Raw genomic sequence first — 18,938 nt, 5'->3', positions numbered from 1 at the left:
AGCTCCGGTGGCAGAACATTGAATATTAAGGTCCACGTTTTCCTATAGCGCACATATAACGATACCCTCCGATATTCGATATTTTAGTCACTTTTACCCACGAAATTGTTTAAAATTTGGTATTTAAGAAGATTTGGTAGATGACAATCCTTGGAGTATAAAATACTCTATAGCCTTTTCTATTTTTGTATGCCCCCCACATAACGGCCTCATCACTTTATGTTTTTTTTTAGTTTAACAGCATTCTCCAACAGTCTTATTGCTATTTGTAGGTTAAAGTGGAAAACGTTTGAACTCAGATTATTTTATATAAAACGTTCGTCCCGGCCGAACTTAATGTTTTCTACTAGTCTTTTTATTTACAACTTTACTTATTTTTGAATGATGATCATACAAATCTTCTTCTAACTTTCATTTTGTATATTTGTGACACAACTTGGATCACTTCTGTAAGATGGTTCTCTACCCCTGAGAAGCCTAAATGCAAATGTGTAGCCAAATGTGGTCAAGACCCGAAAAACAGGTAAAATCAGGAGTTCCCTTTATAATGGCGCTACTCCGAAACTTTCTCCTACATTTAAAATTTTTGGCAAAGAGGTTTTCTACCCCCTTAAAAGAGGAGACAAAAAATTACAAATTACAAGACCCAGGGTAAAATATTCCTAAAATTTAAAAAATACTTGAAATCTGGTAATACCCTCATACGGGGGTTATAACAAAACGTAGATCCACATGACCCATGTTTTGTACAAATGATTTCACATATAACCCATACGTCTGGATCAAATTTAATAGCTCTATCTTAAATTTTGCGAAGTAAAGAACAAAATATTTCAGGTCCTTTGTGTATGGTTATCCCTTTCGGGTTTTTGATATACTAACTTAATAATATCCACTTACTATTACACATAGTCCCTCGTTTAACGTTACCTACGTTTTAAGGTATCTCGAAGATTTCGAAAGAGTTGTCGAGAGGATATAAATTTTGTTATTTATGTTTGTTTCGCATCTACCAGCTGAAGCACCATGTAGGCCAATTCTAGTCACATTTTGATTGTTTGAATATATCTTCAAGCTGAAACACGATATAGGTTCTGGGGAGCACTAATTTCAGTTTTTATATCTTTCAAGCAGAATTAAAAACAATGAAAAAATTACACTTCAAATTGATGTATAATAATACGAACCTTTAAAAAATATATATCTCAAAAATATTTTTTATTTACATTTTTATCCGATTTTTGTCCTTTTCTGCCAAGAAACCATTCCGAAATGATGTGAGTTGTCAAAATCCGCCAACCCGTTAAGTGTAGTAACTGACATAACTATCTTTTATAAGTATATATAAAAATTTGCAAATTTTAATTGTTTCTCAATTGAGGAAGCCAATCATTAACAAAGTGTTTCCCCATAATTTTTCTTCAAACAAAAATTATTCATTCGTAAAAAATAAACAATCTCAAAACAAACACAAAGAAGACTTTTGTGCAAAAAATGTAAGAATTTTGAAATATGTATTTTAAAAGGTTAATTAACGTTTTTATCACATAAGGGTAAGCACAGGAATTTACTTATATGTTAAAACTAGATTTGTTACTAAAATGCTCACACTGCACTGGGGAGGGACAAGCATCTCTTTAATTCTTCCGGCGTCTTGTTTAATAACTTGTTCATTAATTTGCGCCTCAATTAGAGAATCAATCGAAACTTCTGACGTTGTGTAAGAATTAACAAAAGTAACTTTCTTTTCGCACAAAAAGCTGTATTTTAACAAGAAATTTTTTACAATTTCTACTTCTGCAGTGTTTTCTAATCAATGGTTTGTTCTTTCATTTCTCTGATGTTGCTATATTTACACTGAATAATGAGATTTTCGTACTTCACCAAGTCTATCAGAATGTGAAGAAGCTAAAACAAAAACAATTCCCATTGGATTTTGTGGCATACCTGATAAAACAATTTTTATATAATTCAAGGTTTTTCTATACGTTTACAGATTTATTTTAAATTCGGATAGAATGTTCCTAATAACAGAAATGACGGATACCCCGTACACTGGACATTCGGCATTTACAGACATATTTTTATATGAGTTAATTTCCAAATGGTGGAGTGTATAAAAACTTCGCTTTTTTATTTGTTTATATTCAAATCTCTTGTAAAAATCGTTGGCACATTTATAGTAGAATACTATTCGTATACCTCATTTATATTTACTAGGTCTTGTCACACAAGAAATGTACTAATTTTTTTGGTCGCTAAAAGTCAAAAATTAAGTCAACGCACAATTACAGAAGTTAAAAAAAGCTACCTCTCAAATACATTTTTTTTTAATTTACTCAAGAAAAATAAATTATTAATTACGGCAAACAGTTTAAATTATATACGATTTTCGCATTTTGTACTAATCTAGGAGAACATAATTAAGTAAAAAAAAAATTCTAAAACTACACAAGTAGAGTAAGTGAGTCACAGTATGTTTTCAGCAAAGGCCAAGCTAGGTGCTGGTATCTTTTGGTCCGTTTAAATCTGCTCAACTTAATCTATCTCAGTCTGCTTTCAATCTTATTTTTTTCTTACATTTTCTTTCTATATGTGAATGATATAACATTTTGTAGTTGTTGTTGTAGCAGTGTTAACATGCTCCGTTGTTTATAGACTGATTGATCCGGTTCTTCCTCAATGTCCAGTTTCAGGAATTCTGCTACCTTTATGGACTGTAGCCAGGGATCCTCTAGAGGGAGTTGGGAAAGCTTGGCTTGACAATTATACAGATGCAGCGTATTGTGCGGGTATCGCACGCTGAGCAGACGTTCCGCACATCTTCATCAATTCGACCCCAATACGAATTGCGACGGCTGCACCATCCTGAACGTAGTTGGGCCAAAACTACCCTGATTTGACTAGGCAGCCGATGTTCTTCATCTGCAATGGATGGGGGGCGTTCATACTGTAATTGTTAACTACCTCTGCGACTGCATCAGTATGAATGCTATTAGACCCGCTTGATAGACTTCATGATCTAGGGGCTCTCTATTCTATCGCTGGACCTCTCTCTCTAGATCATGAAGGTCCTTCCTGACACGCCTGGAGGGGAAGTTCTGTCCACCATATGGTGGTTAGGATGACTACCACGATAACACCCAAGCAGGTACTGCAACGAAAGCAAATGATTCTGTGACGTAAGGGAAGAACCTTCGTCTCCTCATGTAAATGGTCCACAGGAGTCATGAGGAGGCACCCTGTTGCAGTTCTCAGTGCGGCATTCTGGCAGGTCTGAATACTTTTCCACTGCGTTGCACTCGTAATCGCAGACAACACTGGAGCCGCATAGCTAACCACAGACCGATCTATAGCTTTATAAGAGGTCAACAAAGTTTCCTTATCCTCAACCCAAGTGCTGCCGGCTAACGCCTTGAGGATCTTGTTCCAATCGCAGATAATTGTGGCTTGCGCTGAGGACTTGAAAATGCTATCGAATGTGACCCCAAGGATTTTGGGGTAGTTAGTGGTCGGAATTACGTTCGGAACACATTCAGCTGTGTTCTCATCTCCGCAGTCCATGCGTTCTCATCACCGCAGTCCTGACACATATGTCATAAACTACAGGACCCGACGCCATGATCGTACGGTCATGGTGCTATGTAGTGGATGGAAACCGTGTTGATGGTTAGCAACTGATAAGCTTCCTCCGATACTGGAGAGGAGTTAAGTCTCGAGAGTCTTTGCTACTGGCTACAAAAGCGAAATTGGGTTGTATGATTCGCCTTTGTTGGCACCCTTGCCTGGCTTTAGTAGGGGACCACCCTATCCATTTTCCAGGCTTCGGGAACTATGGCTAACGACAAGTTAAGGTCTTTGTATATATACTCAACTTTCAGTGTATCCAGTTGCTTCAAAATTACCATTGATATTCCGTCCGGGCCCAATGCTTTAGACGACTTAGCGTTTCGGATGACATTCGCAACATCACCCATCGTAAACTCTGGAGGTACATCTTCGGCGGGAAGAGCTCTTATATGACGTAGTACATTTCGTCTCGCACTATCACTCTCGGGGTGCTCGACAAATTGACCAGCGCACCTCTTCGGATCAGTCACCGTTACGTCGTTAAATGTGACTGCTGTCCTATCATCCTTTTTCCCATGGTTCGAGAGTGACTTTACTTTTACCCACAATTTACTCAAATCGGTTCCAATGTTGCAACACTTCAGATTGGTCTAGCCACTTTTCCACTTATGCTCTTGTACCAACCTGTTGACTTCCACTGTCAGTTCACTGACACTGGGATCAGTAGGGTTGGTACGCCGGAACTCATCACACTCATTTGATAGTCTCGCTGCCTCTGCTGGGAAATTAGGTCTTACTTCGGGTATTCGACTGGCAGGTATATAGCGAGGTTGGTGAACTCTCTGAACTCAGGCCAGTGGGCTTTCCCACGGTTAAGGAAAGTGCGGCGTTCAGAGGTTATGAAATTGGGCGATCTGCTGATGGAGACGATTATCGGGTGATGGTCTGACCCAAGAGAAATGAAGGGTTGTCAAGTCACGTCATTTATCAGACCGGGTGACACAATGGTTAAATCTGGCGATCTGTGACATTCTCATCTTATTCGAGTTTACCGTGCAAAATGTGGAGCAGTCAATCTGCTCTGCCAACGCTGATCCCCTCTGGTCATTACCTAGGACGGAATGTCACAATTTATGGTGGGCATTGAAATCCACTAGTACTAGGCGGTTATTGCCTACCAAAAGTGGGCTTATATTAGGCAAGTTACGCGGTTCACAGCTATTAACCGGCGGGATATACACATTAAGCACCTCTACCTCGGCAGTACCACACTTGACTGCTACCCTCTGTTTGTCTGTATAGAACAGAATGGTGTAACAGGAACGCTATTCCCCCATCTCCACTTCTGGTGCGATCTTTCCTCAATACGTTGTAACTATTGCAACGTAGTAAGCTGCAATTTTCATTGAGCTTGGTTTCCTGCACCGCTGCGATCTTAATATTCCTCCGATTCATAGAATCCACTATCTCATCAATTTAACCTCGGAGTCTGTTTAGTCTTGTAGAAACTGTACTTGTTGTAAAGTTGTGTGTTGTAGTTTGTGTGTTGAATGTACTTCTTTAAATTTATTCTCATTTTTAAAAGGCATGTGTTTTCCATATGCTAGGTTTATGGTCGTAATAAATAATGTGATAAATGTCACGACCATAAATAGAAGATAAGAAAGGGTCGATCACAAACTAGGTACGTTTCGATTTCTCCCGCAATGTGTGCGTGGGCTGCATTAGGTATTTAACGCACATCGTGCATTAGTAAATAATATCCATGTGTAAATGTATTAGATGTAAGGTTTAGTGTTGAGAAAATGTTGTTAAGAAATGTTGTAAATATTTCCAGCCACGGAACGAGAAACATCATTTCGCGGCGTTTTCCTGTTTTTGTTACACCGTTTTGTGATGAGGTTAGGAGTCGACGTCATCAGAGTCCGTTGCAATTGAATTGCAAGAATGATGCACCGTTCGGAATTTCAACAGCAACATGTGGCGTTAGGTGCTGCGGTAAAGGTTGCTGTTCTTCCGTTGCGGAACAATTTCTTAAATGCACCCATCCTCCGCATCCATTACATCGCACCGAGACTGAACTGTGGTGGATGGTGTTTTGGCAAGCCGTATAGAACCATGGTCCGGGGTTTTTCTCAATCCCGGCACGGACCAAAAGAGTCCGGAGCAAGCATTCCGGGATGTGCTGCTCCTAATACAGAAAAATAAACAAACACGAAAATATATACAATGGGTTGGCAGTCGCTGGCCGAAACTGGAGTGTTGTAGTTTCGGGTCAATCCAGTGTCGTAGAACCCGCTGCCGTGGGATCGACAATTTGTAGTGATACATCTGCGTGTCCCACCTCTTTGTCTGCACTCCTTTGTAAATTAGTCCTCCAGAAACTCACTACATGTTAATTTATCTAAAATTAAGACATTAGTTGCATATTACCGCGATTTTCCAACTTTTGACCAATTCTTTGGCAACAATTAAAAACAACACAAAAGCCTAGTTTGTGATGATTTCACCATACTTTGTTTTTGATCCATTTCCTTGAATACCAGAAACACTTTCAGAAGTGTAATTTTTATTGTCGTTGAGAAATAGTAAGGTTTTATCCAATTATTTTTGTTTTTATAAAGATAATTTTGTTTCTGTGGGTCCTCTTCTATGGAGCTTGTGCTCGTCACATCCACATATCATTACTAGTAATTTTGAAAGTAACTACGATTTGTGAAAGAAAATGAGATGTTTCATGTTTTTGATAATGCAAACATTACTATTACAATTCAATGTTATGAAAATAAATGCTGGATTTATTTTATTTGTCATGTATGTTTAGTTTGTTTAAGATAGTAGAAAATTATAAGAATAGGTAAAAAGAAAATAAAATTTTAAAAATACCAAATACAGCCGTTATATTGGGGTCTATACGACGAGGACCTACATTGGCATTGTTCGTCATAAGCCATTACCATATTCAAACTCGAAACTTGAAATAAACGGTGAATAATGTAGCTAAAATCATCAAAATATCGAATATAGGAAGGTACCGTTATATCGGAGCTGTGCGAAGACCTGGACCTGCATAGACAATTTTCTGTCACAGGCTGTAGCATCCATTACGAACTTCAAATACCACATCTCAAATACCGAATATTGGGAGGTACCGTTATATGGGGGCTATACGAAGACGTCAACCTGCACAAACAATTTTCTGTCTTAAGATGTAGTATCCATTTCGAACTTCAAATACCAAATTTGAAATAATTCCGGTGAATAATGTCGCTAAAATAAATCCATAGTATGATGGAGGGTATAAAAATAAATAATAAAATCAATGAATAAAGGTGTACAAAAACTAAAGATTTTACAAAGTATGTCTCAGGTTTTAAAATCAGTTTTTTGATTTCGGTGTAAATAAAATATATAATATATAATATAGCCTAGAAGAATTTGGTGTAAATCGGTTCAGATATAGCCATAGCTTTTATATATGTTTCATCCGATTTTATATTAAGTCCCGTTGAAGTCAACAAGTTATTTTAAATTATTTATCGTTGTCTGTATCGGGACTTATATTTTTTCATTTTACTAATTCTCCTGTCGAATTTTGTATAATTTAGCCAAGTCGTATAAAATGTTCAATCAGGTACTGTTGTTTCATTTAATAATGAGTGTAAATATATGAAAATGTAAATATTAAATTTACAATCCTTAACACCGTCAGATTTTTTTCACGGATTTGTCTAAAAATGGTATTTGTAGTTCGTAATGGTTTCCAGCCCGAGATATATATTTTTCCTTGCTTTAGTTGTACTAAAATCTAAAAAAATAAAATTGTTTAAATATCGCTAAATTGTTAGTGGTAGTGAAATTCGATAACTCATTACTACTAATCATTAAGTAGCACTGAAATTTTAATATCACTACCATTAATTATTAAATGCTTTGTGCGCTAAAAATCTAGTGCAATAAGCCCATCCTTGGTTTTTACGTTTTTTTTTTTCGAAGCCGGATTTTTTTTATAATCCGAGGGCGCTATCTAAAAAAAGTAGAATAACAGAACTTGTGATTTTACTTCGACTGATGCCGCTTGATGAGCTTACCGGAGTGGTTTTAAGTTCGAAATGTGTACTACAGCCTATGACAAAAAATTGATTATGCAGGTCCACGTTTTCGTATAGGCACCACATATCGATACCTACCTACATTTGGTATTTTAATAATTTTAGCATCGTTATTTACCTGGATTGTTTCAAATTTCGTATTTTAAGTTCGAAATGGATACTTTAACCTATGACAGCAAATTTTGTATGAGGGCCAATATTGGTTAATTCCTTCACTTTATACGAAATATGTGATAATTTCTACAAAATGTTAAAATGTGCGTGAGGTATCAGTTATAGTCGACCGAAGTATTTCATTTTCATACTTAATCTACCCTTTGTGTGGGCACCTGACCTAGCAGTAATGTAAATATTAAGATTTAAAAAGTTGGAACAAAATCTCTTTCAGTGCATTAACATTTTTTTTTTTTTGAAAAGTTCGACCTTTTATAGGGGAGGTACCAGAAGGAGTGGACCGATATTGCCCATCCCCAAACTCGATCTAAGCTTGGCAATAATATTACGATGTACCAAGTATGGACCAAATCGGATACTCCCTTCGAGGGTTATGGTGCCCACCAGCCAGGCGTACAGACGGACGGACATCGCTTGATCGACTCCAAATATCCTGAAACGGATTTGGTCCAAAAAAACCTAGAACCTACAACCGTTATTTCAATGAGGCACGTTTTGGCCGTATCAATGATATTTAATCTCTCTAGCCATATGGCTGAGGGATACATACTAACTTAATGTAGGTTCGTCAAAACCATATAAGAGTTAGTCGTCAGTCGTCAACAGTGCATTTGCGCTCTGTAAGGTATTGAATAATATCATGATGGAATTCTAAAAGTGCGTGTCTAGTGTAATTTTCCTCCTTGAAACCGAAAATTTGAATTAATTTTTTTACCTTGTTTAACCGACGTAACGAACTCATCTATAAAATGTTAAATTTTTTGTGACGTATTTTTCTTAGAGAATAATTGTACTTTTTAAATTCCAATATTTTTCGTATTAATAGAAATTTTTATATCAAACACTATTTTCAACCTCTATTGCTTATCATAGTGTGGTAATAATGTTTTTCGATAGCCATACTAGTTCCAAGACCAATACTAGCAGAATCCATTATTTTTTCTGGATATTTCTGTGAAATATTCGAAGAATTTGAAAAAATCAAATATTGAACCTAAATACATAATTAAAAACATATGCAAACTATAATCTATATCTAATATATATAATTTTATATTTCTTGTGGATTCATATTGGATATAATTTTTCATATTTTCTCGAAATACTCATGTCAGACCCGACAAAGTATACGGGTGAGATGAAAACACTGCAACCAACTTCAGACTGCTGTCATTTCTAAGCCACTAGTCCGACAGCTGTTAAAATTATTCCAGTGACAGCAGTTTACAAGCGTACAAAAGCATTTTGATTATAACTTTCCAGAAAAAAAGTTATTCGTGATGGAATTCAAGCGTGATAGTGTGATTTCTTTATATTTGGCTAAAAAACCACAAGTGACTATAGTTAGAGCACTCCAGCATTAAAATGTGAATAAATCGTTTGTGTCTCGTACCATCGCTCATTACCGTGATACTGGTAGCTTAGCCCGACGTCAAGGAAGTGGACGGAAGAATACAGCAACATCAGCAGAAATGGTTCGAAAAGTAAAGAAGCGACTTGATAGAAACCCGCGTCGCAGTGGTCGAAAAATGGCTCGTGAGCTGAACATATCACAATATTCCATTCTGCAAATACTGAGCAACGAGCTCGGGGTAAAGCCAATGAAATTCCAAAAAGTGGCAAGGTTGGCACTAAAAAATACCATAGTGTCGATCACCTCAAGCAAGTGCTTCGCCGGGAATGGGCCAAAATACCGCAGAGCAACCTTCGGGTAGCGTGTGACGGTTTCATAGGCCCTTTGAAGGCCATAATTCGTGCCAAAGGTGACCAATTCGAACAAATCTAAACTTATTCTATTGATGCTATTTCCGACATGTTTTGCTTTCATTCAATAAAATTTAAAAGAAAATGTGAAAATTGTGGCGTTTGACTTTGTTGCTGTTTTTTTATCTTACCCTATATATATATTCCTGATCAGGGTAAAATTCTAATTTGATTTAGCGATGTCTGTTTGTTTGTCTGTCTGTTGTAATAACGCCAAAGAAGACTAAATTTTTGTGTATTTTGTCTGTAGGCAGGTTAAGTTCGAAAATGAGCCATGTCGGTCCTCGTTTTCGTATGGCCCCAATATTACGGTTCCCCTAAATATTCGGTATTTTGTTTATTTTAGCGACATTACAGACCGTAATTTTGTATTGGAACTTGTTAATGAGTACTAACCCTATGACAAAAAATTTAGGTCCACGCCGTATAGCCCATATGTAACGGTACCTACCAATATTCGGTATTTCTATGGTATTAGAGACATTATAGAATGGAATTGTTTCAAATTGCATATTTAAAGTTCGAAATGGATGCTTCAACCTATGACAGAAAAGTCTATATGTGGGTTTACGTCTTCGAGAACCTCACATATAACGGTACCTCCCTTACACATTATATTCAAAGAAATTGTTTCAAAATTATTTGAGGGGCTAATGGGTACTACAGCCCAACGTACAATAAAAAGGTAAGGAAGAGCTGCTAGCAGATTACAATTTTTTTCTAAGTGTGAAATTTGTGAACAATAGAAACCCAATATTTTCAAAATCAACGATTGGCGGGCACAGCAAAGATCAGGGCTGTATATCTGCAGTTTTACGAAGCTGTTCTACCTCCTTATTGTACCATGATACAGTCTATGACAACAATTGCATATGCATGTTCTCGTCTTCGTATAGCCCCCACTACCACTAAAATTTAGTGGTAATGAAATTTTAATATCACTACCACTAAATTTAGTGATATTTCAAGCCAAAAAACGCTGTGTATATGTATTTTGATCCTTTTCACAGAATTATTGTTTAATGCAGACAAGCAATTTCTACCCAGACAATCAATGATTGCGTCCGTTGGTTTTGGAGGTGCCGTGTTTGTGCCCGGACATAATCCCCATTTCAATTATGGGGATTATGCCCGCTTTGTTCTTTGTCATAATCCCCATAATAATGTGGGGACTATGTCCGCTTCCAAAACAGACACAATCCTCATGGGCGGGAGTATGACCGTTTGCTGTGTGGACTATTTACAAAAATAATTAATTTTTAGAAATCTTTGATTCGCTGTTGCGAGGAGAAAATATCAAAAGACCGGCTACTTAAATAAATAACTAATTTTTAGAAATCTCTTTTTTGCACAACAAATCATTTTGGGTATATCCATTATTATGAGGATTGTGTCCGCAACATTCTGGGGATTATGACCTAACCCCCATTATGGAATGGAGATTATATCCATGAAGAAGCGGTCATAAACTCCATAGGGTAAGTGCGCTTAAGTTCGGCATGTCCCAGTAGTCGGCAATTGAAATTTAAACTTAAATAACTAAGAATAGAATTGACCAAATAATGAAATAATTGCAAAAAAACGTCAACGGTGTTCTCTGCTCTCTTTCTGTAGAAAAGCATTGAGCTCCGATCATTTATTACGAGAGAATAACGGTTTTCGTCAGTAAGTGTCTCCCAATGCGTGCGATAGTGCTTGTTTGTAAAAAAAAACCAGTAAAGAAAGTCCTAAAGTCGGGCGGGGCCGATTTTATGATACCCTACACCGCTTTGCTAATTTAGTTGAGCTCCACATAACAATTAAAAGAATTTATGGGAGAATTCAATCATACACGCTATGATTATATTCATAATTTAAAGTTCAAAGGAGTAAATATGCCGAAGCATTTGTATCTTTTAAATTCGGACTTGTATTGCCCATTTGGTGCAAAATTAATTTGAAATCAGATAAAGATATATATGGGAGCTATATCCAAATCCGAACCGATCTCGATAAAATTTAGCAAAGATATTTCTGAACTGTATTTAATATATTTCCCTGAATATCGTGGTTACGGAGTGCATATCACGGCTGTGGGTAACAAATACAACAAATCGGATGAACAATATATGTGGGAGCTATAGCTATATCCGAACCGATCTTCACCAAATTTGACATACTAGCTTCTAGACTCAATTCGGTCGTAAGTGCCAAATTTCATCCCATTTGAGCAAATATCAGACGTTTGGTGCACAATCAAAGGTAAATCGGACGAAGTTATATATGGGAGCTATATCCAAATCTGAACCGATCTCGATAAAATTTAGCAAATGTATTTCTGAGCTGTATTTGATATATTTCCCAAATATTGTTGTTACGGGGTGCATATTACGGCTGCGGAGGACAAAAATAACAAATCGGATGAACAATATATATGGGAGCTATAGCTATATCTGAACCGATTTCGATCAAATTTGGCATACTTATTTTCAGGCCTAATTTGGTTGTATGTGCAAAATTCCATACTATTCGGACTGATATTACACGTTTGGTGCACAATAAAAGGCAAATCGGACGAAGATATATATGGGAGCTATATCTAAATTTTGACCGATTATCTCCAATTTCAGTAGGGTTCGTCCTTGGGCCAAACAAATTATTTGTGCAAAAATTCATCTGGAAGGGCAATAAATGCAAACTGTACTTTGTTTACAAAAATACATGGACAGACGGACGGACGGACATGAATAAATCGACTCAGAATGTGATTCTATGCAGATCATCAAAAGGAACTATGGGTCTATCTCGTTTCCTTTTGCCTGTTACAAACAAATGCACAAAGACATAATACACTGACCACCTTGTGGTGTAGGGTATAAATAGTGGTGGCGTCAACTTAATAATCGATTTAAATAAATTAATTTAATATTTTTGGAATCAGAAATCTATATATATAAAAACCAATTGTTGTTTGTTGGTAACGGAATCAGTTGAAAACGGCTGGACCGATTTGCATAATTTTTTGTACAAACGTTCGTCATACCCTGTGTTAGGTTTTTAAAGAAAAAAATATTGACCACGCATACTACGCATACTGATTTATCTAAAATCTTTATATTTGCCAGATAATGAAGATATCGGTTTGAAAATTATTACACGAGATACTGTTGACTTTCCCTCCAACCCTAGGGATCTATTTGGGGTCTGAAGAACTGACAACGCATACTTCTAATCTATCTAAATATATAAAATAATATTGTGTTAGTTGCTACGCTTATAACTCAAGAACCGCTGGTCTGAGTTTAACGATTCACACAAATTCGAAATTGTCTCTTGGCAGAAAAGGATAAAATAAAAAAAAATCGCGTAAAATTGTGAATTTTGAAAATTTTCATTTTGACTTTTGAAGTGTACATTAGTAATGTTTTATTTTGCATGATTTTTTCCATTTTGACTTCCTATTTTGAAATGTACATTTGTAGTGTTTTTTTTTTTTTTTTTTTTTTTTTTTTTGAACTTTAATATGATGTGTAGTCTTTTTGGGTAGTATAAAGCGACGACAATTATGGAGTGGCGGACCTGAATAGATGCTGTCAAAATAATTAAACGTGGTCAAACCAAAGTTAAAAGATAATTAATTTTTCCAAGCTGCTAAAAAAAAACTGCCAAACTTCGTAAGGACCTTTAAACATTCGCTGTGAAAAACCAGTTTTGAATTCTGAATAAATAATATCAAAAATAAATATATATAGAAATATATATAGAAATAAAATAATAATAGAAAAGAAATAGTACGCAATACGATGTTAAATGGCGATCTTTCATGTCTGAAATTGGCATTTAGCTTTCAACTCCAGGATCTACATCGTGCTTCAGCTGGAAGATGCGAACACATTTAAACATACAAAAATAAACGACAAAACGTTATGGGGCTCATTTCAAAACGTGCACCTACCTACTTATTTCACATGACAATAATCCGTCCAATGAGAACTCAGTATGCAAAATTCATTGGGACTGCAATCGGTGAAATGCCGAATATAAAAGCGCAAAAAAGGAGAGGGAAAAGGGTTTCTACTCTTTCAGAAATTCTTCCTAAACTTTCACGATACCTTAAATCGCTTTTGCAGTTTAAAATATGGGTCGTAACCCCCGGATAAGGATTCAACCCGATTTCAAGTATATATTACATTTTAACCATATTTTCTTACTAATTTCGGCAAATGTTGGTAATTTGGGAAGAAACCATCCTTGCAAAAACTGATCACGTTTTGTATAACTATCATACTATTTAAGGAACCGGATATTTGTTTAATCGTCTTTGAGTTATACTATGATAAAAGACGCGCAATTTCAATGACAAATATTACATATTACTTTAAAAACAAGTAAAAAAATAAGTTCGGCCGGGCAGAACTATTATTATCATCCGCTTAGGGTAAAGAAAATATTTTTATATAAAAGTATGAGAATTCAAGCGTGTTTCACTTTAAACTTCATATACCAGTAAAACTGTTTGGATAATGCAGTTAACTTATCAAAAAACCATAAAGTGAATGAGGCCGTTATATGGGCCATACGAAAACGGGAACCTCTGTGGACAATTTTATACTTCAAGGATTGTAATCTATCAAACTTTCTAAAATACCAAATTTAAAACAGTTTCGTGCGTAAATGTGACTAGGATTATCAATATACCCAATATTGGTAGGTATCGTTATATGTGTTAGACAAATCCGAGAAGAAATGTGGCAAAAATCATCAAAATACCGAATTATGAATTTCCCCGTTTATATGGGGACTATACCAAAAACGTGGACCGATAGATCTCATTTTCAATATCAACCATCCTATACACAATACAAATTGTTCTGCTAAATTTTGATGCTATACGTCAAATAATGTGGGATGTATCGTAATTTAAACAAACAGACATACAGACGTACAAATCGACTTAGAATTTTATGCTGATTATGAATATATATATGTATGGGGTCTATGACGAACATTTAGGGATGTTACAAACGTAATGCAAAAAGTTAATATACCCTCCTTTCCAAGGTAGAGGATATAATAAGCATTAAAGACTAAAATTACGGGGCGGCAACGCGGACCGGGCCAGCTAGTTCTCCCATAAAAACTTTTAATTGTTATGCGGAGCTCTACTACATTAGCAAAGTGTGTAGGGTATCATAAAGTCGGCCCCGCCCGACTTTAAGACTTTCTTTACTGGTTTTTATTTAATCTCATTTTTATTTTAATTGAAAATCCATACGTTACTGAAGGTAACCATACTATTCTTGGTTTTCTATCTATATTTGGTTTAGAATGATAATTAAATAAAACACTATTTAAAAACGAAATTAATTTCAAATTCTGGATTAAACTGTGAATTAGTAATATAGCATTGTTTTATACTATTTAAAATAAAAAAATATACAAAATAATATTTTTTTTACTGAAATACCATATGCCGACTACTGGCAAATAGACATGCCGAGCATGTCTACTATTTTAGTAAAATTGCCAATTTTGCCTATTTAATAAAAACAAATTCAATTTTTTATGTGTTTGTTTCTCTTTCGAGACGAGCTTAATGATCTGAAATTTGCAGTGAAAAGGAAAGCCAGATAGACACTATCACACACTCACCACTATGCGACGCGTTTCGCCGTTGGTTAAGCGGCTATTATTTCGAAAACTAAACAAAATTTGGAATCTGAACAACTTTAGTTTTCTGCAATCGAAAGATTTCACTCAGAATGTTGAAAGATTGAAAAATCGAAAATCCTAAAAGTGCCGACTTACACTTACCCTATCTACCCTCACTGCAAATAGCTCTATTCCTATACTTACATCAATTTTAGTACTTTTTGTATACGTAATAGTACACATTTCCTAATTTACACTCTGATCTAAAGGCTACACACTCACAGTGATCCCTACACCAATATTCACATCTCTTTTCTTACACTCTATACCAAATTTAGTATAATTTAGTCCTTTTCATTCACGTTATAGTACTCGTTTCCAAATTAGTTTGCTTATTAAAACGCTTCGCATTCACAGAGATCCTAATACCCAAATACATAATTCCAGTTCTTTTTATACACTTTATGCCATATGTAGTACCATTTAGTACTTTTCGTGCACCTACGACCGCTTTCTATACTAAATTTCAATATTCCACCTTTATCCCTTAATCCAACACCATATTATACCAAAATTTAGAACTATTTGGAATAGTTCTTAGACTTAGTACCCATTTGCATTACTTAGACCACACCACGCATTTCCTAAAATACCTCCTTTTTAACCATATCAACTAGCAGTGATCCCTTTATCAACGTTATTATATATTTTGAATAATATGTGAAACAAGTCAGCAATTCTCTTTTAACTTAGATATGTTGGTCCACTCCTTCTTGTAAAAATCAAAGTTAAGATTTACAACTAGTCATATACAATTTGGAAAAAAAACATGTCAATATTTTTTTGCAATATTAGATGAAGCGTGAATATGGAGTGGATGTCGGCCCACTCTTTTGGATATCTTTCCCACAAAAGTTCAACATTTTTCAAATTTTAAGATGATACATGATCGAAAAGACACAACCCGACCTCAGAATTAAGTTTAAATTGTTTCATTAACTTAAATAACACTTCGTATACCATTATTAATAATTCTTTTTTATCGATGTTTTTTATTTCACAGCGTGCTGCTGAAGCTCGATGGGATGAAGCCAGTAATGTAACAATCAAAGTTTCCACAAAACCATGTCCGAAATGTCGTACACCAACCGAAAGGGATGGGGGATGCATGCATATGGTTTGTACTCGTTCTGGATGTGGGTTTGAATGGTGTTGGGTATGCCAAACAGAGTGGACAAGGGACTGTATGGGAGCACATTGGTTCGGTTAATAAGTGCAATTATTTTTTTATTTCTTTGTTAAGTCTAAAAAATTATAAAGTGGATATATGTTAATATCATTGATTCTATAAATAAATATAATTAAACTTATAATAAATGAATGTAAAATATGGAACTGTCAAATAAAATTCGCCGAAGGTGTGTAAGAGATGCTTCGGACCGCTGGACCTACCCCAGAGCAATGTAAGCATTTCAAAAACAAGTTTAGTTTAAACTAGCAAATAGATTCATGTGCTTGCCCCTAAAATCAGGAGGTACTTATAATTATTCGAAAGAATTTGTCTTTCTTTCTAAAATGTCAAATAACAAACATTTAAGGAATTTGAAAGGGGCTATATCATTTGAGGGGGGGTATATCACAATGTAGACCTACCCTATAAATATTTTGTACAAATGATTCCTCATGTAACCCCTTGGACTGTATCAAATTTAAAACTTTATCGTAACTTTAGCGGAGTATATGGCAACATATTTGCAGCCCTTTGTTTATGGTTAAGCTATATAAAATGGACTCCAAAAATGCACTGATTGCAGCCCCAATGCATTTTGCATATAGAACAGTCAATTTTTTCAGTTCAACGATTTTTCTCAAAACGTTCTTTCATGACAACGTTGCCACTGTAATTACAAATAGCCAAAAGAAAATTTGAGTCAAATCAGCCCAGCCGTTCTCAACTGATGTGTTACTATACTTTTTCAATTTTTTTACATATAAAATTAAAGAAGTAGGTGTGGCCAGTCCCCAAAAAGATACCTAGGGTTAGAGGGAGAATCAAGATTACGTCTTATTCTAACTGTGGGAAAGATATCTTCATGATTTTGGCAAATATTAGGATTTTAGATAAATCGAAAAAATGGGCGCAAAATTGGGCATGGTCACTTTTTCTTTGCATGAAAACCTAAATCGGGGTAGGACGAACATTTAAAAAAAATATCTTATATACAATTCTACACAAAATTCCATATCATAATAGAACAGTCAATTTTTTCAGTTCCGCGATTTTTCTCAAAATTTTCTTCATGACAACGTTTTCACTGTAATTACAAATAAACAAAAAAAAATTGAGTCAAATCGGCCCAGTCGTTCTCAACAGGTGTGTTACTATACTTTTTCAATTTTTTTACATATAAATTTAAAGGAGTAGGTGTTTCTCTGACCCCAAACAGATACCTAGGGTTGGTGATGGGGAGAGGCAAGATTACGTATACTAACTGTGGAACAGATATCTCCATGATTTTGGCAAATATTAGGATTTTCCATAATTCAAAAAATTGGCGCAAAATTGGGCGCGGTTACTTTTTTTTTTTTGCATGATAACCTAAATCGGGGTAGGACGAACATTTAAAAAAAAAAAATATCCAAATAGTTCCAGCCGGTCTCAACTTATTCAATTACCAACGAATAACAATTGGTTTATATATATATTAAAAAGTAGGCGTGGTCAGTTCCTTAGCCCCCAAATTAATACTTAGGATTGGAGGGAAAGTCAACAGTATGTCGTGTAACAATTTTAAAACTGATATCTTCATTATTTGACAAATATAAGGATTTTAGATGAATCGAAATAGTGGACAATTGATTAATATATATATACTAGCTGGCCCGGTCCGCGTTGCCGGGCCGTAGTTTTAGTCTTTAATGCATAGTTTTTAAAGCATAATTATTTTCAGCCAGAGGTTTTAATTTGAGAGTTTAAAACCTAAAAAAATAGATCATATGTATTAAAAATTATACATTATTTTTTTAGTAGCCCCTCTACCCCCAAATTAGCCTAAAAACACATTTTAAGCCAAATCGATTCAAAAATATAATCAAAAAAATTTCCGCGAATAGGTCTTCTACCCCCTTAGAAACTAAGATGCTAAATAAGGGTAAAATCAATTGAAAATTGGATGCTAAATAAGGGTAAAATCAATTGAAAATGGGGCTAAGTCGCTGGAAATAGAGAAAATCAGCGGATACCTTCATATAAAATACCTTGTTCTTCCTAAAATCTAAAACTACCAACATTTGAGGTATCAACTTAGACCGACCTGAAACATATTTTGTACAACTGATTCTTCATGAAACCCTGGACTGTATCAAATTTAAAACTCTATCGTAACTTTTGCGAAGTATAGAGCAAAATATTTGAGGCCCTTTGTGTTTGGATAAGCTATATAAAATGGACCCTAAAAACGTTTGACCCGAAACCCCTGTTAGGGATTTTTATCTATTTTCCAAGTGTAATATCGCGCAGTGTAATTACTGACGATAGCGCACAGTCACCGTATAACGCTACATGTGAGTTAAGGTTACTTTTAAGGTTTCGGAAGAATTTTCCGAGAATATGAATCCTCTTTCTAAATTTTCAATTTGGTCCACTATTTTGTATAGTCCTCATATTCGGTATTTCACTGATTGCAG

At 35.4% G+C, this 18,938-nt stretch overlaps 1 protein-coding gene across 2 annotated transcripts in view; it reads left to right on the top strand.

Moving 5' to 3' along the window:
• The window catches only part of LOC101899448 (E3 ubiquitin-protein ligase parkin), a 48,607-nt gene extending 31,905 nt beyond the window's left edge, over window positions 1–16,702 (top strand). The window contains exon 6 of one of the 2 annotated variants that reach the window (XM_059128083.1): window positions 16,315–16,702. In XM_059128083.1, coding sequence (XP_058984066.1) covers window positions 16,315–16,521 — 207 coding nt within the window. In that variant the 3' untranslated portion in view covers window positions 16,522–16,702. Of the gene's footprint in view, window positions 1–8,099; window positions 8,653–16,314 lie in introns of those variants that run through there. The other variant, XM_059128085.1, reaches the window with a different exon arrangement.
• Window positions 16,703–18,938: the final 2,236 nt, after the last annotated feature.

Source organism: Musca domestica, unplaced genomic scaffold (genome assembly GCF_030504385.1).
Source record: "Musca domestica strain aabys unplaced genomic scaffold, Musca_domestica.polishedcontigs.V.1.1 5, whole genome shotgun sequence".
In the NCBI taxonomy this organism is placed as follows: domain Eukaryota; kingdom Metazoa; phylum Arthropoda; class Insecta; order Diptera; family Muscidae; genus Musca; species Musca domestica.
This window is presented reverse-complemented; position numbering and strand designations above follow the sequence as displayed.